General features: G+C 35.7%; 1 protein-coding gene across 9 annotated transcripts in view; it reads right to left on the bottom strand.

The window, feature by feature from the left end:
* Positions 1-26,638, bottom strand: part of NBEA (neurobeachin) — an 829,579-nt gene that overhangs the window by 364,631 nt on the left and 438,310 nt on the right. For all 9 annotated transcript variants that reach the window (XM_056794740.1, XM_056794741.1, XM_056794743.1 and 6 more), the window contains one exon: positions 18,238-18,302. In XM_056794740.1, coding sequence (XP_056650718.1) covers positions 18,238-18,302 — 65 coding nt within the window. The remainder of the gene's footprint in view (positions 1-18,237; positions 18,303-26,638) is intronic.

Below are 26,638 nucleotides of genomic sequence, written 5' to 3'. Positions count from 1 at the left end.
TATAAAGATACCTGCACAGACTGCATGCTAAACCATAAGATTCAGAGTGAACTTTGGGATGTGATGATTTGAACTGTGTGGGGTTGAATGCATTTGTTTTGTATGTATACTCTTATGCTAAACAGGACTGCTCCCAAACTGGCTTTTAGTCAATGCATCTAGCAATCATTGTTTTTGTTCTCTTTTCCTTTTATCCCCAAATCACTGTAATTTCAAATTTGGTTATGTTTACCAGATCCAATGGAGAGAGTAGTCTTCCACAGATCTCAGGGGGGAATTTATAATTGAAAATCTGTTACCCTAAAAAAGAAATACATTTCCTGGGAGCCCTCCGACTTCCTGTCATTACATACTTCCTGTAGATATGGGATATTGGGGATGTGGAGGGTCCCGCCTCTTGACTTCCTGTCCCAAGCTTGGTGGTGTTAAGGTGGGCACTGGAACTGGCTGATCAGCCACGGGCACATGGTCTTTATTTTGTATCCTCTTTATTCCTTGATTTCTAATGATCATTAATAAATCTCCTAAAATATAATATTTTTATTGAGATTAATCTTAAATTTTACAATACAGTTTGTCACTGTTCCCTCTAAATATATTTCTTCTAACTACCCTGATGATAATAACAATTTTTAAGAGTTAGCAATATCATCTTTTCTTATAGGAGTACAAATCACTTGAACATATTATGTCCCTTAAAAGTGTTTTGTATTTTTTAATCCCTTTTCTTAATTAACTTTTGGTGATTCTCTTGAGTTCTGTGTTTGGACGTCAAATTTTTTGTTTAAGTCCGGTCTTTACGAATTCTTGGAAGTCTTCTATCCATTAAATTACCATCCTTTCCCCTGCAAGAATATAGTCAGTTTTGTTGGGTAGTTGATTCTTGGTTGTAGACCTAGTTCCTTTGATTTTCAGAATATTATATTTTATGGCTTCCATTTCATCAGTGTAGATGCAGCCAGATCCTGTTTTATCCTAACTGTGGTTTCATGGTATCTGAATGACTTCTTCTTAGCAGCTTGAAATATTTTTTCTTTGGTCTGATAGTTTTTGTATCTGTCTATAACATTCCTGGGCATTGTCAATTGCGAATTAAATGCAGGAGGTGATCTGTGGATTCTTTCAATCTCCATTTTCCCCTCTTTTTTTGAGAATGTTGGGGCAGTTTTCTTGGATAATTTCTTGTTGAATGATGTTCAGGCTTTTTCTTTTATCATGATCATCTGGTAGTCCAATATTTCTTCTATTGTTTCTACTCGATCTGTTTTCCAAGATCTGTGGTTTTATCAATGAGATGTTTCATATTTTCCTCAATTTTATCATTCTTTTGATTTTGTTTTATAGATTCTGTTTTATAGATTGCTGCCTTGTGAAATCATTTGCTTCTAGTTGTTGGACTGTAATTTTTATAGACTAAATTTCATCCCTAGCTTTTTGGTCATCCTTCTTCTGGTCTGATTTTCTTTGTAGGTCATCTTTTACCTTTGCCTCATTTTCAAGCTGGTCAATTCTAGCTTTCAAGATACTGTTTTCTTGTTTTAGTTCATGTGCCTCTGTTTCCAGATGACTTATTTTGCTTTTTCAGTTCTTTTACCAATTGTCTTCAGCCTCTTTGAATTTTTTTTTATTGCATTTTGAGGTTTTCCAAAGCCTGTGTCCAATTTGCTGGATTTTCTGTGTTTTTGCTTAGTCCAACTTGGTCCTCCTTTTCTATTTGTTCTTTGTTCATTACCTGGATAGAAGCTATCTATTGTAATTTCTTTTTTTGTTTTTCCATTGTTTACTCATATCTTTTTCCTTCTCTCTCCCCACTCTCCCTGTAATTAGCTCTCATCTTGCTCCTCTGAGTATTTGCTAGATCTGTGGGTTTAGGCTATTATGTCCTATAGGGGCTTCTTCTCTGCTCTGCTGATTGTTAGGCTGATGGTATTAACGAACTCTGAGGTCAGATCTTCCTCAGCTTGCAGCAGAACTGCTGGTGTAGGTAAAAGTATAGAGGCTGAATTGGGCTGTGCTTCCCTCCCTGTTAGTAAGCCTTTGCTCTGAGACCCCAGTCAGCTGGATTATTACAGCTACTCTAAGCATGGTCTATAGGGGAGGGGTGTTGATTGAGCTTCTCTGCCCTCTGAAGGCTTGTCATCTGCCTGGTTGATAAGATTAAGCTAGGGTGGAGTTGATCTGCAGAACTGGATGTGCTTTGAGGTCAAAACTCGAGAAACCTGGGGACAAGATGGATGGAGTGTTTTGGCTGAGACTAGGCTGCCCTCTCAGAACTTCTCTTCCAGCTGTCTTCCTGCTGCCTATATTTAATGCCCTGAGCCTGGCGCAATTTTACCATCAAGGCACTCCTGCCAGACTAAAGCCCTTGACTGCCAAGATATTCCAGCCACCCCTGAGAAGGTAAATTCAAATTTTTGTTTTTCAAAATCACTTAGAACCCTTTGTTAATCCTTTTATTCTGAGGCTTGTTGATTAAGGGTGTCCCTCTGACCCCAACCTCTACCCAATATCACCATCTACTGGTAAAAAAAAGCAAAAAATTACAATGAATTCAATAAGTCAATACTACTTAACATGGATTTTAACAACATAGTAGTAATAGTAGTAGTCTCTCGGTAACCGAGTATGACGATACACTTGTGCATGAAGAAGATTTAAGTGCAAAAGTTGATGCACAGGGACAGTCCCACTCTCTCGGCATTGGAAGCCTGGGTCCAGTGGCACGAAAAATCGTTACACCTGGAGACTTCCTCAGCTGCATTGGATGGCCATGGTGTCTTTTGTGCTCTAACACGCCCTAAGCACTCCACAGTGCTTTGCTGCCACTATTCTAATTAGGGAAGGGTCAGTGGGAGTTGTCCCAATTGAGAAGCACACTAAGACAGGAAAGAGAGGCAATGAGGATTTGAAAATCCGAAATACCACAAACTGTAGAAGAAACATATGTAGCTAAAGAAATCAACTAGATGTTTTCTCATTCATAGGAACTCATTGGATGTTTTCTGTGTAAAAACCTATCGAAGCCTTTTCTTAAAAGGCTACATAGAAAGATAATTAAAAACCTAGCAAGCATACTGGCTTTTGCCAATTTCTGTCTTCCACACACAGACACACAAACTGGAGCAGAGGACCTCACTAGTCAAAATGAATGACAGAACAGCAGCCTGAGTTGAAAACATGTTGTGTATTCTTGGTTTAAAATGGCTCATATGTTCAGAAAAATTTCACAACATGCGTATATAGCTGGTGAAATAGGGTTGATACTCTATGTATTATACCTTAAGAAAAAAAAGGAAATTTGCTTATTTATACTCAGAGCTCCAAAGGAAAGTATGGAGTTGTGAAATTGTGTAAAAAGTTCTATAAAAAACATTGGAAGAATCTTGAAAATCCTTTAGAAAAAATCTCTCCATACTTCTTCATTATTGGAGCCAATGCAATCTCTGACCCACCCAATCCTATACAATCTTGTTCCCACTACTCAATTTATCACTCCCAAACCCCCACCTCCACCCCAGTCCCACCTTTCCCTGCCCAACTCACCCCTTCCTCTGCCCCTCCCTCTGCCCCTACCCCAGTGCATTTCAAATCTATTCCCACTGCTCCTCTTGCCACTGCCCTCCTCCAACCTGCCCCTACTTATTATCCCTCTGCCCCTCCTGCCCCAGCCCCTTTCCCTCTCTCCAACCTATCCCTCTTCATGCCCCCATCTCTATCCCAGTTTCTTCCACCATTGCCCAACTCTTCCCTCCCCCAGTCCCTACCTCTTATCCCTTTGCCTCTGCCTAAGCCCTTTCCCTGGTCAAATCTATTCCTCCCCCTTCCCCTCTTGCCCCAGGCATCCCCCACCCTGCCCCTACCTCTTATCCTCCTACCCCTCCCTGCCCAGAACCCCTCCCTCTACCTACATATCCCTCTGCCCCTCTTTCCCCTGTCCCTCCCTGCCTAGAACCCATCCCTCTCAGCTTACCTACTCCTCCCTCTCCCCTTACCTACCCCATTGAAAATCAAACATGAAAGCTATAGATAGGAATACAAAAATAATCTGGCTGAAACCCTATACCTCCTGAAGTTAGCACTCAATTTTAATAAGAATGGGGATGTAGTTTCCCTTAGGCACTATTCACCATTCACACCCCCTTCCCCCATTAAAACAAGTCAATCCATCTTTTGAAGATGAACCAATGGTGGTAATCAAAAAACTAGAGGGTATCTTTTGCACTTATGACCATGGATGGGTGGATGTTGAAAACCTACTATAAGCCTTTTTTATAGAAAAGGAGAAAAATAAGAATATCTCTCTCATTAATCAGATCCAAGGATGGAAAGCAATTAATTGGCCACATAATGACCCAAAATGGAACTCCAATAATGAATAGGATTACACAAGATTATGTCAGTCTAGAGAGGCATTATTAACAAAAATGAAGATTTGTTCTGATACACCAGGCACATGGATGAAATCTGAAAACTTAAAACAAAAAACTGACAAAACTCCCTCCCAATTTATGGACAGACTCATTGAGCTGAGAGGTAGATATATAGATCTGGATCTTTCCAGAGAAAAGGATGTCAGACAGATTAGACAATAGTTTGTACAAAACTTCTGTAAAGTATTAAGAGATTATTTTAGAATCAACTGCCCAAATTGGTCCAGTATGAACCTTGAAGAATTAAGGAGAGTAGCTGTATACCTAACTGAAGGCCACCAGAGAAAAAGGGAAGAAGATAGGGAGTCAAAGGAGGAAATAAGGAGAAAAAAATAAAGTGTTAAAAGAAAAATTGTTAAGAAAAGATCATGGAGTGACCCTAGCACCTTTGTAAGAATCTACAAATAAACCACCAAAATGTTATTTATGTTGTAGAAAAGGTCACTTAATGTTAAATTGCAGAAACTGAAATCAGGTATTTAATAACATGAATTTTAGCAATGGGTAATTTCAGAAATAACAGATATAACAATTATCAAAATTATAATAGAAGTAGTTATAAAAATTATATTCCAAATGAGGAAAATGACATACAACAAAATACCCACCAACAATACATTCAAAATGGAGCTCATCCTCTTTATACATAGAGTGAAAATCCCCCTAAAGAAATGCCCAACCATCTTTTTGAAGGTGTGTGTGTGTGTGTGTGTGTGTGATAAGAACCTTGGAACCAGAAAATGAAATCTTCAATCTTTCAGAACCTGATGCTTTAAGGTCAATTATTCCTATCCACCACCCCTCATTAGTAATAAACCACATGTAACCCTAAAAGTAGGGAACTCATACTATGATTGCCTTTTAGACACTGTAGCATCTAGATCAGGTCTGGTGAATAAACCAGATGCAAAATGTGATCTATAAATGAGGCAGGTGTATCAGGAACACCTCAAAAGTTTAATGCCATAGTCTCTAAAATTTCATCCAAGTCCCAGCCTATCTGAGCACTCTCTCATTGTCCTTATTGTCTGCCTTGCTTTGACCAGTTTTTCATAGTCTGCCTCATTGTTTGTACACCATTTTGGGTCCCGAGTTGGCCAATCAGCTATTGTATAATCCTGGTTTTCTTGCTTATTAACTTTTCCTTCTCCCTATTTCTTAGTAATTCATCCATTAAAAAATTGAATGTCAAGTAAAGTGAGATCAAACTGCTTTACTCTCTTCTCAAACTTCTTTATGACTGCAATATTTCCTTTTCAAAAGAAGGGATACATTTCTTAAAACTGTCCATATCTGCTTGTATGAACACCTTGTGATGTTTTATATTAATCAGCTCATGCCCAGGTGTAACTGTTGGTACCTCTCTGGGTGGAAAAAAATACTAATATTGGTGTCAATACTGCTGATTGATTTTTTTAAACTGTGGTTTCCTTATCTTTATTATTGATAGCCTCATCCATTTTCTGACCATTGAGTAGATATTCTATGATTCTCCCTTGCTTCATTATTATATTCTCTAAATATTTTACCCTGCTTTTCATTTTATCATAATTCTTTTGTTGTTTCTTATAATTGAGTAATGAGGCAACATAGATGGTATTACATTATCATTCCTAATAGTAATATAAAAGAGAGTATTGCAAGTATTTTTAGTATATACAATACTGTAAGGTAAAGGACATCTGTCAAGGTTTTTGGAAAAGAAAGCTTGTTTAAATATTCTAAAACTCATTTAGTCATCATTTGAATCATGGTCTCTTCACCCATGATTTATTGCAGTACTTTTGTAGTATCCTGAGCCAAAAATTTGTAGATTCTGATCCTGTTTGCTCTGCAACTGCTATTATGGTATTGATTTTTGTATTGGTTATTGATCTTTATGGTCAGTTGATATTGATCAGCTAACTGTTAGGGTTGCCTGGTGGTAGACAAAATATGAATCTGCTGGACACAGTGTAATCCAATAGAGATTTATTAATTATTAAAATGAGAGGAAGGGAAAGAATAAGGAGGTAGACATATAAAGGGTATCTTAAATCTAAACTGTTTCTAACTATTCCCAAACCCCAACTATCCCACAAGTGATTTTTTTCCTGTTCAACAAAGGTGAACCTCCTTTTATCTATTCTACCATTATCTATCTAAACCTCAAATATATCTTTCTAACCTTATTCTAATACATACATTTAAATATAATTATCCTCTTTAAATATTTGTACAATTAACAAGCTGCTTCAGCCAAACTTTCAAGATGGCAGCTAGAAATCCTTAAGCTATCAGACTTCTCCACAGAATGTCTGAAGATCTCATTCTACCATCTTGAGGAAAAACTGTGCTCCCTCTTGGTAACAGGTTATTTTTTTCTCAGAAAAGCCTTCATTCACCCTCTTCTTTAACTTTTCTAGATGGTATTTCAATTTCTTACAGTTATCTCTAAAAATCATTATCAGAGAGAGCCCCAACTGAATCTTCTCTCTGGGGGTTCTGGGATATTTTCTTAAGGGGCCTACATCACTCTTTGCTCTGTCTCTGCCATAAAGTAATAGATTTAAAAGTGACAAACCCTTTCTCTGGGCTGAAACTCTTGCTTCTAAGTAGGACCTGTTCTCAATGCAGTTACTTAACTAATTAAATCTTACAGTATAAAAATAATGTTCTAAATTCCTGCTGATTACATAAATGCAAATCAAAACAACTCTGAGGTATCACTTGAAATCTACCAGATTGGCCAATATGATGGGAAAACAATAAATGTTGGAGGGGATGTAGCAAAATTGGAACTCTAATGTGTTGCTGGTGGAATTGTGAATTGATCCAACCACTCTGAAAGGCAATTTCGAATTATGCCTAACGGGCTTTAAAAGAATGCTTGCCCTTTGATTCAGCTATATCACTGCTAGGTTTGTATGCCATATAGATAAAACAAAATGGAAATGGACCTATTTGTACAAAATTATTTAAAGCTGCACTTTTTCAGGTGGCAAAAAACTGGAAAATGACGGGATGTCCCTTGATTAGGGAATGGCTAAGCAAATTGTTGTGTATGATGGTAATGGAATACTATTGTGCTAGAAGGAATGATGAACCAGATAACTTTTTTTTAAGAATTAAAAACACCTATATGAACTGATGTAGAGTTAAAGTAGCAGAACCAGGAGAACATTATACAAAGTAACTGAACACTGTGGAATGATTAAAAAGAACAGTAATGCAATGATCCAGGAAAATTTTGAAGAATTTATGAGAAAGAATGCCATATACATCTAGAGAAAGAACATTTGGAGTAGAAATGCAGAAGAAAACATATGATTTATGTCTTGTTTATATGGGTATATGATTTGAGGTTTTAGTTTTAAAAGACTACTCTATTACAAAAATGAATAATATGGAAATAGGTTTTGAGTGATAACACATATGTAACCCAGTGGAATTGCTTGTCATCTCCAAAAGTGGGGAAGGAAAAGGGGAAGAAGATAAGAAGAAGCATGTAAAAATGGGGAAAAAATAATAAATAAGGAATATGAAGTTCAGTTCTTCTTCCCATTAAATAGTTTCCAAGCTCTGACTCCTCTAAACTTCAAATGTGGCTTGATTCTATGGGTGTCAGTAGTAGTAGGAACAGTTCAAGTAGAGAAAAGGGCAGTGGAACATCTTAAAATCTATGGGTGTATGGCATGACTATATTTCCCAGACTCATTAGAGTTGAAAATATTTTATAACTACACTTCTGAAATTTTAGTCAGTAGAAACATTTTTCATTTGGAGAACATGAAATCTTTTTTAATGGGTTTCATTTAAACAGATTTGTTATGTGGAGTAAAATGTATAGAGAAACAAACTTTTTTTTAATGGGTATGTTTGAAATGTTCCTATCTGTTTATAATGCTGCTTAGGTGATGATAATAAATGCAGAATAGTCATTCAGTTATAAAAATGTTGAGTAATGTAAAATAATAATATCTTATAGGATTGTATAAAATGATTGTCATTTAATTTTATCTTTATTTATTTATTTAATTATTAATTATATATAAATAAAAAATATTTATTTAATTATTTAATTATATTAAAAAAAAAAAAAAACCTTACCTCCTGTCTTGGAGTCAATACTGTGTATTGGTTCCAAAGCAGAAGAGAGGTAAGGTCTAGGCAAGGGGGATTAAGTGACTTGCCCAGGGTCACACAGCTGGGAAGTGTCTGAGGCCAGATTTGAACCTAGGATCTCTCGTCTCTAGGCCTGGCTGTCAATCCACTGAGCCACCTAGTTGCCCTCCTAATTGTCATTTTAAAAATAAAGCTTTAGGAAGTTTTTGGCAGGTTTCTGTTGTGTTTTGTGCTTTGTGGTTTATATTGGTCTTCTGTGACAAGCTAATTTTGAAAATAAAGAATAACCATTCTTTCTTCTTAAATAACAGAAAACTATTTTCTGTTTTTCTTCTGTATCTTTTATGGTGGGTGTTTATATGTAAACACATACACACAGAGAGGCAAAATGTGGTCTTTGAAATGCCTTGCACTTCATATCTAGAATCCTTTGACATCCATTCAATAAATAATTCAGTTCAATAATTCAATAATAAACTCAATAAGCACATATTAAGCATCGATTGTGTGCCAAGTATCAAACATTAGAGATTCAAAGACACATATGAATGTACAAAGAAAATAAATGCAAAGATATGCAAAGTAATTATGAAGTAATTTGGGGAAGGAGAAAATATTAACAAATAGGCAGAATAATGAAAAGGCTTCCTATCAGAGATGGCATTTAAGCTGAGCTTAAGAGAGTTAGAAATTCTGATAGGTAGTGGGGAAGTTAAATTAGTAAGCATTTATTGAGTGCTTACTATGTGATAGAGGCTGGCACTAGAGAAAAAGCGCCAGACTGAAGAGTATGTGAAATTGATCACCTCGATGGGGGAGGGGCACAGGAGTGGAATCCTGAGGAGAGAAGACTCTGGCTGGTAGAGCAGTGAGGGTCCCTGGGTCTTGAGACACCGAAGAGAGGAGGTGGGGAAAAGACTTTTTCCTTACGGTGACTGGAAACCCCCAATACTTCCCAATTGAAGGGACTTCTGAAGAGAAACCTGAGCCAACTTTACCTCAGCTTCTGTTGCCCAGGAGTGAGTCAATCTGACTTTCTCTCAGAGGGCTCAGGCTGCCAAGGCCTGAGTTCCCCACAAACTGGAGGAGTGAGGGGAAAGGGTTTAGATAGAGACAGGGACTCCCTTTCCCCACTTTCCTTTTCCCATTGTTCCCTGCCCATTATTCTTTTTGTATTATCTGATTGAGTTAACATTAAAAGTTATCTGTTACCCAAGCTGAGTGTGAGTGAATGGATCATGGGGAGACCATTTGGTCTCCAGTAGTGGAGGGGGGACAAGAGGGACAAGAGTGAATTGGGGAGAGTAGCTAAGGAGGGAAGGCAGAAGGGGGACAATCTTCAAACTCCCTCTCCTCTCTCTGAGCCAATCCGTTACATCTGTATCTCCCCTGAACCCCACTTTAGGTGTGGAAGGGGGTTCTCTTCTCTATCCCCCTCTCCATACCTTGGGGTACAAACTTCCCTCAGGGGCACAAAACTTCCCTTATTTTATTTTTTAAGACAACTATGTGCCAGGGACTATGCAAAGAACAGGCAGTACAAAGAAAAGCAAAAACATTACTTGTTTTCAAGGAGCTTGGAATTTAATGTAGAAGATAACTTGCAAATAATTGTACCTACAATGCATATAGGATAAATTTCAGATAATGAACAGAGGAAAAGCTTTAGCCATGGTGGGGGCAGTGGGGAGAAGGAAAAAGTTCTTGTAGAAAGTAGTATTGTCCTGAAAGAAGACAGGAAAGTCAACATGGGGAGACAAGGAGAAAAAGCATTCTGGGAAAGAGAAAAGGTACAGAATCAGGGGATGGAGTGTTTTATGTGAGGAAGAGCAAGGAGGCCAGTGTCACTGGATCACTGAGGATATGGAAGAGAGAAGATTATAAAAAGATTGGAAAAGTTGGAAGGGGTCATTTTATAAAGGGCTTTAGAAGTCAAAGATAAGAATACAAATCCTTGATCCTGGAGGTTACAGAAGGCCAATAATTTATTGAATGGTGTTTAGGGGTGGGTGACAGGAACAGATCTGCACTTTAGGAAAATCATTTTCATAGCTGTGCAGAAGATGGGCTAGAGCTGGGAGAAGCCTGAGGCAGGAAGACAAACCAGAAGTTTATTTCAATAGCTGGCTGTCCTTTAATCCTAGAATGTTGTGCTACTTTCTAGTCCTTTTCCCCCTTTCTTTCCTGGAGAGTGGGATTCCATATCTCACTCAGGTTGGAAGTAAAGAAGATATTCACAGGCTCAATATCAATACTAACTGGCATGGATGCATTAACCTGCCCTGTTTACTGACTTGGTCTGGTTTGACTCTCCCTAGGCAGTATGGTGGACATTCATAGTAGTCACCACATAATAAATACCTAATGCTTGATGCGCTTGCTGACTGACTGAATGAAGAGAAAGCTGCATGGATCATCAGAAAAAATAATGAATTTGAAGTCAGAAAATGTAGACTCAAATGACAGTTCTGATATTTTAAGAGCTATATGACTTTCTGAAAATTACTTCACTCTGAGCTCAGAACATGTGTACTATTTTGGTCATAGTATTGTGAAGAAAATAAATTGTGAACCTTAAAATGCTGTATAAATATATGCTATTGTTTAGGTACATTAAAGGGTAAGATTAAGATATGTTCTAATTTTTTTTTAATTTGGTTAATTTCAAACATTATTCCTTGGTTACAAATATTATATTCTATTCCTCCCTCCCATTCCCCCACCCCTCCCATAGCTGATGCACAATTCCAGTGGGTATTACATGTGTCCTTGATCAGAACCCATTTCCATGTTGTTGGTGTTTGCATTAGGATGTTCATTTAGAGTCTACATCCCCAGCCATATCCCCATGACCCATGTAATCAAGCAGTGTTTTTCTTCTGTGTCTCTACTCCCATTGTTTTTTCCTCTAAATGTGGATAGTGTTCTTTCTCATAGATTCCTCTGGGTTGTTCCAGAACACTGCGTTGCCACTAATGGAGAAGTCCATTACATTAGATTGTACCACAGTGTATCAGTCTCTGTGTATAATGCTTTTCTGGTTCTACTCCTCTCACTCTGCCTCAATTCCTGGGGGTTGTTCCAGTCTCCATGGAATTCCTCCACTTTATTATTCCTTTGAGCACAATAGTATTCCATCACCAACATATACCACAATTTGTTCAGCCACTCCCCAAATGAAGGGCATCCCCTCATTTTCCAATTTTTTGCCACTACAAAGAGCACAGCTACGAATATTCTTGAATATGTATTTTTCCTTATTATCTCTTGGGGGTACAAACCCAGCAGTGCTATGGCTGGATCAAAGGGCAGACAGTCTTTTAGAGCACTTTGGGCATAATTCCAAATTTCCCTCCAGATTGGTTGGATCAGATCACAACTCCACCAGCAATGCATTAATGTCCCAACTTTGCCACATCCTCTCCAGCATTCATTACTTTCCGTTGCTGTCATGTTAGCCAATCTGCTAGGTTTGAGGTTATACCTCAGAGTTATTTTGATTTGAATCTCTCTGATTATAAGAGATTTAGAACACTTTTTCATGTGCTTATTAATGGTTTTGATTTCTTTGACTGAAAATTGCCTATTTATGTCCCTTAAGATATGTCCTAAATTAATATAAAATTCATTAATACTGAATAATTTTAAGTGTCTCATGATTTCAAGGCTCTTTTTATTAAATACAATGCATTTATTGATTACATTTGTCAAATCATAACTTTATATATCCCAATCTCTATGAATATATTTAAAAATTAGATACTTTGATATTTCTGTAATATCATAGTGTAGGAATATAAGTTAGGGATGGTCTGGTTTTCTGGGGTTAGCTGCAAGAAGGGAATTTTGAGATAAGTCCTGGAAGAGGATTCTGGGTAGGAAAAGGAACTGTGGGAGTTTGAACTGAAAATCAACTGAACTTCACTTTCTTTTTGGATTTGATCTGAGCTAGAAGTGGGTTTTGTCTCTCTGCCTACAATCTCAAGTTGAAGGAGGGGTTTTTGCTCTGAGAGATTCTCCCTGGAAAGTTAGGATTTCCTGGAGAAATCTTTGGCATCCAGGTAGAGGATTTGTAGAAAACCAAATTTCCTTGAGTCTAAACATCATCTGCCAGTGGTCCAGCTGCCTGATTTTCTATTGGCTAAGTTAATCCAAAGTTTTCCATCTATAACTTTGGTTACTTAGTATAAAAGCCAAACCCAGGTTTTTTTACCCCCCTTTCTTTACTAATTACTGGTGGGAAGATTAGGATCAGTCAGATAGCTTGGGGAAAGGGTTTTAGGTAGGACAGGGACCTGTAGGCAGGGCCCAGAGAAGAACAGAAGACTCCCCTTAAGCAGGGAACTTAGGAGCTGGGTGGAGGTAGTTTGAAGAGTGTTAGGGTCATATCTACCAGTTTCCCTTATTCCTTTTATTAAAATAAACTTTGTTTCCATAAACCAAGGGTTTGGTGCTTAATTGACCCTGAGGAGTTCCTAGGTGGGTTGCAACATCGAACATCCTTCTAGGACAGTCCCTCATTACAATAGATATGACTACGCCTTTCACTTATTCAAATTAAGAAGCATTTTCATTCCTGGTCATAATCTTTTTCTTCTTCATGTCCTCCCCCAAAATCATTCACAAGAAATTTCCCCAATATCATAAAAATCTTGCTCCAGACACTTGATATTTGATATAACTTCTGCCATGTAAATGACTCACCCTTTCTGGTCATATGTCTTATTTAAAATGTATATGCAAATATTAAATATATGTGTATGTATTTATGAAAGCTATTAAAGTTTAAAACTTCTCTAAGGCTTTTGGGATATACACACAGGCCACTTAAGGAAACTAAATATATTTTCAGTCAAATCTATGCAATATAAAGATATATATGTACATATTTATGCCATATCACATAAATCTTTGAATGGCATAAAAATGGATCTAAAATTCAAATTTCAAATAAATGATTTTTAAAAGCATACATTTCTTGATTTTTAAAACATTTTATATCTATATTAAAATCATATTATTCCCTAGAATGAAATTAATTATGAAATGAAAGACATGAAATTTGCAATTTTAGGGACAGGGACTAGACTATCTCAAAAAGAAGAAAGAAGCTGGGTAGTAGAAGTGGTAAGGTCCTTATTTATATGCTTACAATAGTTTTCCGTTTCAAATTAAATCCAGAAATACTTAAATAAAACACAAAAGTGACCAAGTTTCTATTTGTCATTATTGAACAAGATTTTAAAGTTAAAAATTGTATAAAATTAAAAATGTATGAATGTAATATCTTTTCCTGTATTCTTCCCCTTGCCCTGAAAAAGGTTCTTTTTAGATAATTTAATCCAATTTAATTTTTATTTGTTAAACTGGTTACCTGAATGTTACAATTTAAGTCTTTTAAATTCTTCTAATTATTTAACTCTTGTTTTAATAATTTTAAGTAGGTCCATTATTACATAGAGGTTATAAGTAATTTTATACCTCATTAACCTAGCTTTGTTTTAATTACAAAGATCCTTTGTTAGATTCCTTTAAATGATCCAATTTCTAATTTCTGGCTGTCCTAGGGAATATTTCAATTCAACTGCACATTCATCAACTGTTTTTGTCCTGTTAATTGTTGACAACTACACAATTATATTCTCTAGCCATGATTGATGAATTATATTCATAAATTTAGATGTTAAGTAGGATAATTATTTATAACAATTTCCACTTAAAGATTATCTTTATCCCCTCTAAAGCACTAATGATTGAATCTGAAGAGTAGAGAAAATGTATTTTTAGCTCATATACCATTTAAATCTTTGAAAACCTCAGATGAAAGAAGATGTACTTTTTCGTATATTAGAGAGAATTTTGTGCTATTTATGCAGAAAATTGTCGAATATCATATTTTGGGCCTAGAATTCATGAGCCAGATTTATGATAGTAAGAGATTAAAAGAACACAAACCAATCTGAGTTATAAGTCCAGTTCTGATAGGCTCTATGTCTGATAAGTTGTCTCAAAGGTTATGTGACCTTTATAATCAAATTACTTATGTTCTCTGGATCATCACTTCATTTGTGAAATAAGATGAGAAAAGAAAATTTCTAGAGATCCTTTCCAACTATTAAATTCTGCAAGTCTATAAAAGTGGAGCTGTTAACATATAGTAAACAACAATTCTACATCAGGAAGTATAAAGATATAGAAAGGAGTAGAAGACATGATTCTTTCCCTTAAGGAGATTCTAACCTAGCTTGGAGATAAAATTGCTACTTAACAAACAGCTAATCTAGCACCAGCATTACTGAAACATGAATTAATGTGGGCTAGCCCATGAAAGAGAATGAATGCAATAGATTCTTATCTTCTGATGGTCTATTTTTGAAACAGAACTGTTTGTAAAAAAATAAAAAAAGCCCTTCCTGGATAGAAACCGAGTAGGTCTTCATGTTCTGATAATTTATGTGGGTTTATATGAAACTGTTTAATTTAGAAGTATAAAAGACTCATTTAAATGGTATAAATGCTTTCTCCACAGAAACTGATTTTAATGCTTCTACCTTTCACATATTGCCATGGTTAAATATATTAACTACAGTTTAATATTCAAATGATAGAGTTCTCTGAAATTTTTTTAGGCTGGAACTCAGTTGAGAAACAATCATTTCATTAAAACTTAATCTTTTAATTTTTTCAATTACTTCCCAGATGAGAAACAGTATTCACAAGTGACTAGAGGGGATAACCTTGAGCCAATAGCCCATCTTGGACACATAATGGTTGTGTGACCATGAACAAGTTGCTTAACATCTTAGTTTCCTAGGCAATTCTTTAAGGCTTTACATTGCCAATTTGCATCAATTTTGATAGACCTGCGAATATAGGTAATTCCTTGTAAGGATGAAATAAAAAAAATATCTACCAGAACTTATTCTCTCCTGTATAGATTGAGAATAAAGGGTTACCTGGCACTTCTCAGATGAATTTAGACTACAATATTAAAAAAGAATTCTGTGCCATCAGTTTAAGGGTTAACAAAAGGGTACATATACAGCATGAAAAAAAGCTTTGTAGAGGTTCTTACAAAATTCCGAGGATTTTAGCCAAACATATAATAAGGTCAGTTTGAAATAAGAGAATGATACAAATTGCTAAGAAATCTAATCTAATAGCTTAGAAATTATAGCTTAGAAATGATATTTTTAGTTCAAGAATCTGAAAAAAGTTCAGCTTGAAGGAAGGACTAAGGGGAAGACATGATGATTGCCTGCATATACTTGAAGTGACCTCAATAAAAAGAGAGTAGATTTTTATGTTGCTTCAAAGGCCAGAACTAAGATCACTGAGAGAGTTAAAAAAATTAACTAGAAGTAACAATTGGATTGACTTATGATAGTGATTTTCTTATGATTGGGAGAATTTTGAGGAGGATGAGACTACCCGAGATTTGGCAATGGAAGTGATTGCTACATGTAGTAAGGGGTTAGAGGTAGCATGGGATATTGGGAAGAGAGCAAGGCCTAGAGTTTAGAAGAGACATAGTTTTAGATCCTATTTCAAACATTATTAATTTTACTATGTACAATTTGTTTAACATCCCAGAGTGTCAATTTTATTTGTAAAATAGGGATAATATCACCCAAAGTAACTATTCTATCAAGAGGTAATTGTGGGGGGCAGCTGGGTGGCTCAGTGGATTGAGAGTCAGGCCTAGCAATGGGAGGTCCTAGATTCAAATCTGGCTCAGACACTTCCCAACTGTGTGACCTTGGGCAAGTCACTTAATCCCCATTGTCTAGCCCTTACTACTCTTCTGCCTCAGAGCCAATACACAGTATTAATTCTAAGACAGAAGGTAAGAGTTAAAAAAAAAAAAGTAATTGTGAAGACTGAATCAGATATTATATGTAAAAAGTTTGGAAACATCTTATTATCATTTTACTCCAAGGTCAGGAAAGAGACTGAAAATCAAAGTCAAGATAATAATTTCTGTTACTTGTTAGCACTGTTGGGGGAGGGAAATAGTAGTGGTTGAAATCATTGGGAAAAATAATATTGTCACAAAATATCAAGGGATTTCAGTTTTCCATTCTCTACCTGCCCTGAACTACAACAGAAGGTTAAGGAAAGATTACATTGCAGGGATTTTAAGGAAATCTATAGCTTAGCAGTTTGAGACTAATGCATGTTTTTCAGGGCTTTTTCTCCTTTTTTTCTTGATTTCATTTTTTATAGAAATGTTTGCTGTAGAGGGTCAAAAGCATCACAATATTTATTAACATATGTGTCCTGGTAACCAATTTTTGTGTTTTGTAAAGAAATAATTCAAAGCATACACTCCTATACCTCTCCTTTTTCCTGTGTACCACCACTCCCACTTCTAAAAAATAGCCCATTTCATTATTTACATACATTTACCACCTCTTCTTTTTAGCAATAGGTATTAAGAAATGTACTGATTTCAAAGAAATAACACTAGTTTTGAAAACCTATGAAATCTCACTTTTTTTAAGCTGTAGGTGCCTCTTCTAAAGTCATGGAATTATGAACTGGAGGAAATCTTAGAGATCATCTAGTCTTACTTCTATATTTAACAGGTAAAGAAACTAAAGTCCTGAGGACAATGTATCCTACTTATTCAAGTCAAAAGAATTAATATAGTTCAGTAAGTCAAGGGGCCTGAATTCTTAGCTCAAAACTAAAATATGTTATGTATAACTTTGACTGAAGTTATTAATCTATGAATACAATAATAACTTAAATCATTTGCCAACGAAAAATAATTTAAGATTTCAGTAGCAATATGAAGTTACTGTTAGTGTACAAAGAGAATTTATCTTCACCAAACCTTTTTTACTCATTACATTAAATAGAGGAGCTTGTTTAACCTATTAAATAGTATAATGAGTTTAAAAGGAATAGTTCAGAGTATAATGAATAAGAGAAGAACAATTGAAAATAACTTTTCAGCAAGGCAGTTTTTTTCCAGGAAGATCAGTAATTTTGGGTATGTTCATTTTAATTTTTTTAAAGTATGTTGTAAAAATAAAATCAGTCTCTGACTTAAAGGAAGTCATGTATATCATAGAAGAGAAAGGTACATCTGTTTTGATATGTCTGTTGCCAAATAAGCCAAAGAAAGTCCATTACTAGTCAACTGTAAATAAAGCAATGGAAAATAAGGGCAAAAAAAATGACAGAAGCTAGGATAGGAACAAAACTATAGGATAAGTATTCTATTCTAGTTGATCAACTTTATGGTATAGCAATTTAATATTCTGCATGTTTGAGTATACAAGAATCTGAAGCATTCAGATAAAATTATTTCATATGATCTTATAAAAGAATGAGGAAGTATTCTGTAAACACTATGCTCCCCAAACAGATGGAGTGGCAGATGGGTTTACAGATTGGACTCTCTTGATCTTCTGAGTAAAAAAACTTGCTTCTCTGAGATAGTGGCTCAAATCTCAAATAAGCTTCATAAACCTTTCTGGTTCTTTTGCTTTATGTAAGGATTTTTGGTAAATGAATAAGTCCAACATTTTATATTTTAATAAAATAAATATAACGTAGCCAGATACCTATATGGTAACTCTTATTTAAGTTACAATGTGCTTTGAGTCTTTTTGAAGCAGATAGTTAAAAGATATAGTCACCCAGTGGAATACAATATAAAATGACTTCCTGTCCCAAAACTTAAATTAATTACCTTCCTTCATTGATGAGCTCAATAAAAGCTAGTCCTGCATTCTTCTGAATTGAATTTTGCCATTCCTAAATGGAAAAAAAAAACAAATCAGAGCATGATTAAAGAAGCAATAGTAGCTTAACAGTATGAATATGTTTTACTGTCCTAGCTAAATTGACCTTGAACAATTGAAATGTGTTAGTTGGATGGGTCTTCTAAACTTCCACATATAATTTTATTTCAAATCATTTCAAATTTGATGATGATTCACATACATGTGTTTAAATGTACATATGTGTTTATGTTAGGCACTGTTTTGGTACATTGTTTTATATACACATATAAATATTGTGGCATAGGTGGGCTCTCTGTAAAAATTCCACTCCCAAATCAATGATACTGGTCTTTGGAGTCCCAATCCAGAAAAAATCTAAATGATCATTTTTATACTTTATGTAAAAAACAAAAAAATATAGTAAATTACTATTTAGAATGGCTAGAAAATAAAATATTCTGATTATTGTAATGTCTGGATGATTAAGAGTTGCCACATGGTTATCATAACTGAATCTTTTGAAAATAGAGAAATACATAATATTAAAACCATACTCCACATAATTTTACCTTTCTAATGATTTAAAAGAAATTATGGGATTTGGGGAATACCTCTGGGTCACTATGAACATGATTTATCAGCAGATTATGCCAAATCTGTACTGATTCTATGATATCCTCAAGAAGCTACTCTGAATATAAATCCCAGACATAATCTTATTCATTTTTCTAAAAGTGAACAAAACATAACAGTGATAGTAGGTATTTCATAAACAGATGCTAAATTAAAGAGAGAATTTCAATTCAATTTGTAAACTTTTACTAAGAACTATCTGCAGAGCACACTATTAGTACTGGACACAAAAATAAAAACAAAACATTAAAACAGTTCCTGCACTCAAGGCATTTAAATGTTACAATAGGAGGAGGAAACAAGAAATGACCAAAGAAACCAAACTGATTTAAGGATCCAGTCAAAATTTCACTGGACAAGTCCTATTTACTTAGAAATACATGGCTTAATTTTTGACATAAGCAAGAGGCCTCTTAAATCATCTTCTATTACATGGCATCCTAACACCATTATTTTAATTTTTTAACAGCTAATAATAACTAGAATTCATATAATGCTTAAAGGTTGGAAATATGTTTTCTTATTTTTTGTAAGGTTGATTCCATTATTATCCTCATTTTGAAGATAAGGAAAAAGGCTGAGAGAAGTCAAATAACTTATCCAGGATCCCACAACTAGAAAAAGTCTCAAATAGAAAGAGGCATGTTGTTAAGGGCTTTAAATGTGAAACAGAAGATTTATTATATAGGATCCTGAAGGTAACAGGTAGCTACTGGAATTTTCTGAATACGGAGCTGTATGGGGGTGGTTGTGGAAGGAGGGAGAGGTACATCTTTATTTTAGAAAAATCACTTTGGCAGCTGAGTGGAGGATGTACTGGATGAGAGAAGAGACTCTGATTTAAGGAGACCAGCTACAAGTCTATTGCTGTGATCCAGATGTGAGAAGATGAGGGCCTCAACTCAGGTGGTAGATACTACGTGAGTGAACAGAAAGGGAGTTTGGGGTTTGAGAAATTTAGTGAAGGTAGAAATAACTTGGCAACAGAATGTGAAACTGAGCTTGCAAGTCTGAGGTACTGAGAGGACTGGTGTTTTCATTAACAATAATATGGAATTTCAGAAGAGGTTAAGTTTTAGCAATATAGTAAGATATTAAATTTTGTTTTGGAAACAATGAGTTTGAGATGCCTAGGGGACATCTAGTTTGGGATGTTTGAAAGAAAGTTGGGTGATGCCAGAATGTAAGTTAAGAGAAAGATTAAGGCTGAATATATAAATGCAACTGAACTCACAGAAGTTTGTGATCACCAAGTGAGATAGTATATAAAGAAGACCAAGGATAGAGCTTTGAAGGATATTCATGTTAAGTGAGCATGACCTAAAAAAGGCTTTGCAAAGAAAACTGAGAAGAAGCAGTGAGAGAGATAGGAGTACTAAGACAATGCAACATCATACCTAGAGAAGAAAGTGTCCAGAAAGTGATCAACTGCATCAAATGTTACTGAGAAGTCAAGAAAGATGATTGGCAAAAGGTAATTTGATTATGCATTGTTTCCTACCTTTAACCTTTAATCACTTATCTTCCTCCTTGGCAAAATTCATCAAAAGCTTTCTCACTTTCCCTCTCATTTTAAATTGCTTTACAACTACTGGCAATTTGCTGCTGTCTAGAAAGATGGTTAGAGCTCTCACATCTTTCAAAAACAAAGCAAACATAAAAAATGTTCACTTCAATCTTGGCTTCCTAAAACTGTCTCCATATATTTCTCCTTTTTTTTTTTAAATGAACTAATTTCCTCACTTCCTACTTTTCAACCTGCTACAACATTGCTTCTGGGCATATACACCCCACTAAAATTGCTAACTGAAAAAATAATGTGGATAGATGATGATACTTGAGATAGGGAATTAGTTTGCTGTCTACAGAGTATCCCAGTTCACTTTTGTGAAGGGAAGGCAGACTGAGTCTTTCTTCACTGGACAAGCACACACAAAGTATTAGAAACTATCTTATAGAAAAATATCTATATATAAATCAAAGGTAGAATATGAGGATCAAAACAAAGGGATGATCTAGCATTAAAAGAAACCTAATATTCCACCCATCGCAAGATGGACTTGTTGGGACTTGTTACACTAAGATGCCTGTCACTAACTAATATTCCCACAAAAAACTAACTGATCTAGCTGACTAGATCCTCAGTTGTTTGATTATTTGCTTCAGGAGTTGTCTCCAAAATTGCTAAGAATTAGCCCAAGATGGAAGCGCTCACTCAAAGTTGAGTCTGGCTCTGAGGTAAAACCGCAGAGCCCAAACATACAGAGTCTTCAGGTAATCTTCCTTTCAGGCAAAGTTGGTAAAGCAGCAAGTATGAATGAATCTTCTTTCAGGTGTTTTCTTCCAGTGAGAAAGGAACCTCCAAAGATGGGGTTTCAGTTTTCCTTCTCAAAATCAAGTTATAGTTCACAGCCACAGAAGAGAGCAGCTCCTTCTAATTGCCAAGGCAAGGAACTATAGTTCCTCACACACACCTCCCCCACTAATGATCCTTACCTGCTAAATCTGATGCCCTTTTCTTATCACTAATTCCACTAATCACTAAATCACTAATTTCTAATCATTAATCCACTAAATCACGAACACTGAAGCACCTTTTGATACTGTTGACTATGTCCTAATCTCCCTTCTTGATCTCATATCACCATAGGTCTTTTGCCACTAATTTATCCACCCATTTCACATGATGAAGAGTCTGAAGTCAAGGCCAACTTTTCAACAAGGACAAATAATTTCATTCCACCTTTGTTTTTCTAGTAAATCTCTTTCTTCCATACTCTGATTTACCTTCAGTCATTCCCTGTATTCTAGTTGCTTCATTTTTATCTATAGTTCCTATTCTCGCTTATTCTCAAAAAACCCTTGCTTGATTCCTACATCCCTGATAACTATCAACCCATATCTCTTCTGGCTAAATTTGGGAAGGTAATCTACAATAGGTAGCTCCACTTCCTCTCTTCTCCCTCCTCTAACATAAACCACTCAATCAGTACTGACTTCTAACCTAGATCATTTGATCAACACTACTCTCTATAAAGTTACCAATGATCTCTTTATTTCCAAAACTAATGGGCTTTTCTTAACCCTCATCATTCTTGACCACTCTGTAGCTTGTGACACAATAGATCAATCCTCTTCTTTAAACCTTTTTCTTCCTAGTTTTTCAGTACTCTACTCACTTCTTATTCTTCTTCTACTTATATGACTATCTCCTTTGCTGGATCTTCATCCAGGTCAGGTTCCCCAAATATGGGTGTCTCAGGATTCTGCCCTAAGTCTTTCTTTCTTCACTCTCTATCCTTCTTCACTCAATTATCTTACCAGCTCCTATGGGTTCAATTATTTCTTGACTTTGCTGATGAATTTCAAAATCACTTATCCAGCCCTAACTTCTCTGTTGACCTCAGCTAACATATCCAACTGCCTATCAGACTTTTTCAAACTTCATGGCACAAAGACATCTTAAAACCAACATGTCCATAACTGAATTTCCCTGTTACTATTGAAGGACTTACCATCTTCTCAGGTCCCTAGGAATGAAAGCTGGGTATTACACCTGACTTTTCATTTTCTCATTCACCCTATAGGCTTCCTGATTTTCCATTTGTTATATTTCTCTCATATGGCCCCTACTCTTCTCTGATACTGCCACCTACAGTACAGTAGGGAACAGACCCTATTCTCTTCACATTTGGACTCTTACAGTAGCCAGCTGATTGGTATACTTGCTATAAGTCTCTTCCCATCCTCCTCCAATGAACTGTTAAAAGTGATTTTTTTTTCTGAAGTATAGACACAACTATGTCATATCCCTACTCAAAACAGTCCAGTGGTTCCCATCAACTCCAGACTCTTTTAAAATTCAAATTCTCTATTTGGTATTTAAAGATTTTAATAATCTGCCCTACCTTTTGACATCTCCCATCCCCTAAGAAGGTTATGATCCAGTGACACTGGCTTCCTTCCTGTTCCTCAAAGAAGACACTTCATCGCCTGACTTCTACCATTTTTCCTGGCTGTCCCCCTCTCTATCTCCAACTCTTGGCTTCCCAGGCTTTCCTCAAGTCCCAGCTAAAACTCTGCCTTTTATAGTTAGCTTTTCCAAATCCTTAATTCTACTGTTTATGACCTATTATTCCCTATTTATCCTGTATATAGCTTCTTATAGTAATTTGCATGTTGTTCACTCCATTATATTATGAGATCCTCAAGGCTAGGGAATGCCACTTGCCTTTATATCCCTAGTGCTTGGCACATAGTAGGCATTTAACAGATGATTACTGCTTGACTGACTGGCTTGCTGTCTTCTGGTCTTCTCTTTCTCTTTATTCTTTCTTTATCTCTTTTACTGAGTATGTCTACATCCTGTCCCTTCACTGAGTGTATCTCCTAAAGCTTTGTACTTTGCCAGCTTCCTTTATCTCTATACCCTTACATGGGTTCAATTATCATCTCCAGATAGATGACTTTGAAATCTATATATCCAGCCCTAATCTTTCTACTGAATTCCCTCTCCATACTACTAACTTCATGCTGGACATCTTTTCCAAGATGGACCCATGGGCACTTTGAAGACAAGTAGAAAATGAGATTTATTACTTCTTTGCATGAATTCATCTCTCCATCAAATTTCCCATTTTTATTGGAGGTAATAACACCTTCTTCTAATCATTAGGTTTAAAATCACAGTTATCCTTGATTCTTCCCATTACTTATCCCTGATTTATAACCAGGTGTCATTTCTTGCCAAATCTACTTTTATATTTTTACAACTCTCCTTTACTCTCTGTTCCTGTAGCCACAGTCTTAGTGGGAACCCTCATATAACCTCTTGGTTATACTACTGCAAGTACTTCCTAATTAAGCTCCCTGTTTTCAGTTTCTAGACTGTTCCATTTATAATCTATTTTGTAAACACCTACAAAATAAAGAGTAAATGTGATATTAGTCCCTCTACTAAAAAAAATGTTCAATGGTTCCCTCTTATATATTTTAAAGCATTCAGTCTCAAATTTAAAATCCTCTACAGTTTGGTTACAACTTATCTTTTATACTTACTTTAGTTCACTTCTCAAATATTCAATATCCAATTGGCCTGAATTGTTATTTTCTGAATGAATTATTTTCACCTTCTTTATCCTTACCTTCACATAGGTGGTGCTCTCCATAAGTACCTGAAACATACTCATTTTTCAACTCTAAATATCTCAGAATCTTCATCTTGCTGCAAACCTCAGCTTAGACACTATATATGCTACATATACAAAACTTCCTTATACTCTGACCCACCTCCTCCACCCCATTACTAATCATTCCTTCTTAGAACCATTTTGTATTTATTTATGCTACTTATAATCTATCAAATTAGAAATATATAAAATGATAAAACTCAATATTGGTGGGGCTTAGGGAGATTAATAACTTGTATATGTTAGTGAAAATTAAATTGGGTAGATATTTGAACAATATGGAAATATTCAACTTAATGCACTGAAATGTATTAAACTGCCTATTCTGTTGGGCACTAAGGTGATAAAAAATGAATATAGCTTCTCTTCACAAAGATCTAACAGGAGAAATAACCCATAGATATCAACAGCTCAACTTCTTCCTTAGAGGAATCTGAAGCCAAGTGAAGGAAAAGAATTTGTTCAACGTCAAAAGAGTGTAAGGAAGCAAGGAATTTTATCCAGAGAACCAAAAACAACAGGGTTGACAAGGACCTTGGCATTCACTTAGTTAAATCCATACCCAAGTGGAATCCTCACTATAATTTATTACACAAATGGTCATCCATCTTGTACTTGAAAACCTAAAATGAGAGGAGAATTTTGGTTTTCTGACTTCAAAAGCAGCAAGCTTTCAATTATATCATGATGTATGAACTATAAACTCCATGAAGGAAGGATCTATAATTCCTCCACCTTTATCTCTACCCCTAGGTCTAGCAGAGTATCTTATATAAAGTAAATGTTGAAGAAAAATAGCATGACAGGGTGGACAATGTGCCAAAGTTGCATTCAAAGGGTTAGAGTACAAATCCTGGCTTTACTATTTATTCCACCTGTGTGACTTGGGGAAAGATATCTCTTTTGGGTTCTCAGGATATGGTTTGGGAGATCTTGTCATTTTTCTGTTCTCCTCTGCATCTGTTCCATTCTTTACACTCATTCTGTCACCCTCCTCCATCTAGTCTTCATTACCTCTCATCCATATTCTTCAGTGAGGTGAATTGATCTGTACCCTACACTCCAGTATTCACTCTATGTAGTTGTCAGAATGATTTTCCTCAAGTTTGACCATATTGGTCTGCTACTTACAAAACTGCAACAGTTTGCTATTACTTCAGAAGTCAAATACAAACTACTCCATGTGGCATTAAGAGCTCTTCCTCATCTGTCCACAACCCCAAAAAGGAGACATGTTTAATAAGATTAGAAAGGCAGGTTGTCTCTTCTGCTATAGCTAAATGTCTGCAAAAGTCCTAAACATAAAGTAGTGATGATCTTGAGTTCTTGAAAGCTATATTAGTGAAGTGCATACTCTGGATGCAACTCACAATAGAAATAAATCAGTAAATATTTATTAAGTGACAACTATATGCCAGACCCCTTCCTACCTCCCATGAGCCTCATGGATGAGGTGTATTCCTCAATATAATTTCTCTCCTTCCCATTTGTTATTTGGAAATAAACTTCTTATATAAATCAAGAAAGAGATTTTGTGCCTCTGCCCAAAAACCAACCTAAATTTAGAGGCTCATTACTGGAAAGATGACCCCCAAATGATGCTTTAAAAAATTCTACACATAAACTCAAGAAGACTCCTGACTAACCTGTCAAGGTATCTTGATTTGGATCCATGAAGAGAGTATCCACAGTAACATCCTAAATGTAATGAAGTATAAAGGAAGCAACTCTGTACAATAAACTTGAAGATTTTGAAGATTTTTGCAGTTAGTAATAAAGCAAGAAAATCTGTGTCTTTAAAAATTGCTTTCTATTATCTGTTATTTTGGTGGATTTGTACACACCATCACAAATGTATAAGAAGGCTAAGGTATTGAGGGAAACACTAAACAGTCGGTTATGAATAAAACATTTTTTTTTACTTTAGAAAAAAATTATTTGGATATGGGAGTAAAAACACCGAGGAAAAGCAACTGCTTGACTAAAGGGGGGAAGGGGATACGACTGAGGAGAGACTCTAAATGAACACTCTAATACAAATACCAACAACATGGAAATGGGTTCGAACCAAGAACACATGTGATACCCAGTGGAATCGTGCGTCAGCTATGGGAGAGGTGGTGGGAAGGGGGGGGGGGGGGGAAAGAAAAGAAAATGATCTTTGTTTCCAATGAATAATGTTTGGAAATGACCAAATAAAATAATGTTTAAAGTGGAAAAAATTGTTTGGATTACATTTCTAAAATGACATCATAACTGCTAAAGCATTAATACATGCTCAAAAATAAGTTGAGTAATTTTCTTACACTTTTGTAAATGATGTAGAGAGGTATGTGCATGCATGTGTGCATGTTGGGCAGTTCTTTATAAAAGTACTGATCTGATAACCTTCATGAAATAAATCTAGCTTTTATCCCCCAGGAAGCTGCCAGAGTTTAATGTGGTTTTTCAGCTTTTAAAAATATTTGAAGACAAAAGTAAAAATAGCAAAGCTATTCCATTTTATTTCATATTCATAAATACCTGAAACTGAAGCCTCTAGGAA

Source organism: Monodelphis domestica, chromosome 4 (genome assembly GCF_027887165.1).
Source record: "Monodelphis domestica isolate mMonDom1 chromosome 4, mMonDom1.pri, whole genome shotgun sequence".
In the NCBI taxonomy this organism is placed as follows: domain Eukaryota; kingdom Metazoa; phylum Chordata; class Mammalia; order Didelphimorphia; family Didelphidae; genus Monodelphis; species Monodelphis domestica.
The sequence above is the reverse complement of the archived record's forward strand: the minus strand, read 5'-3'. Positions and strand labels throughout refer to the sequence as shown.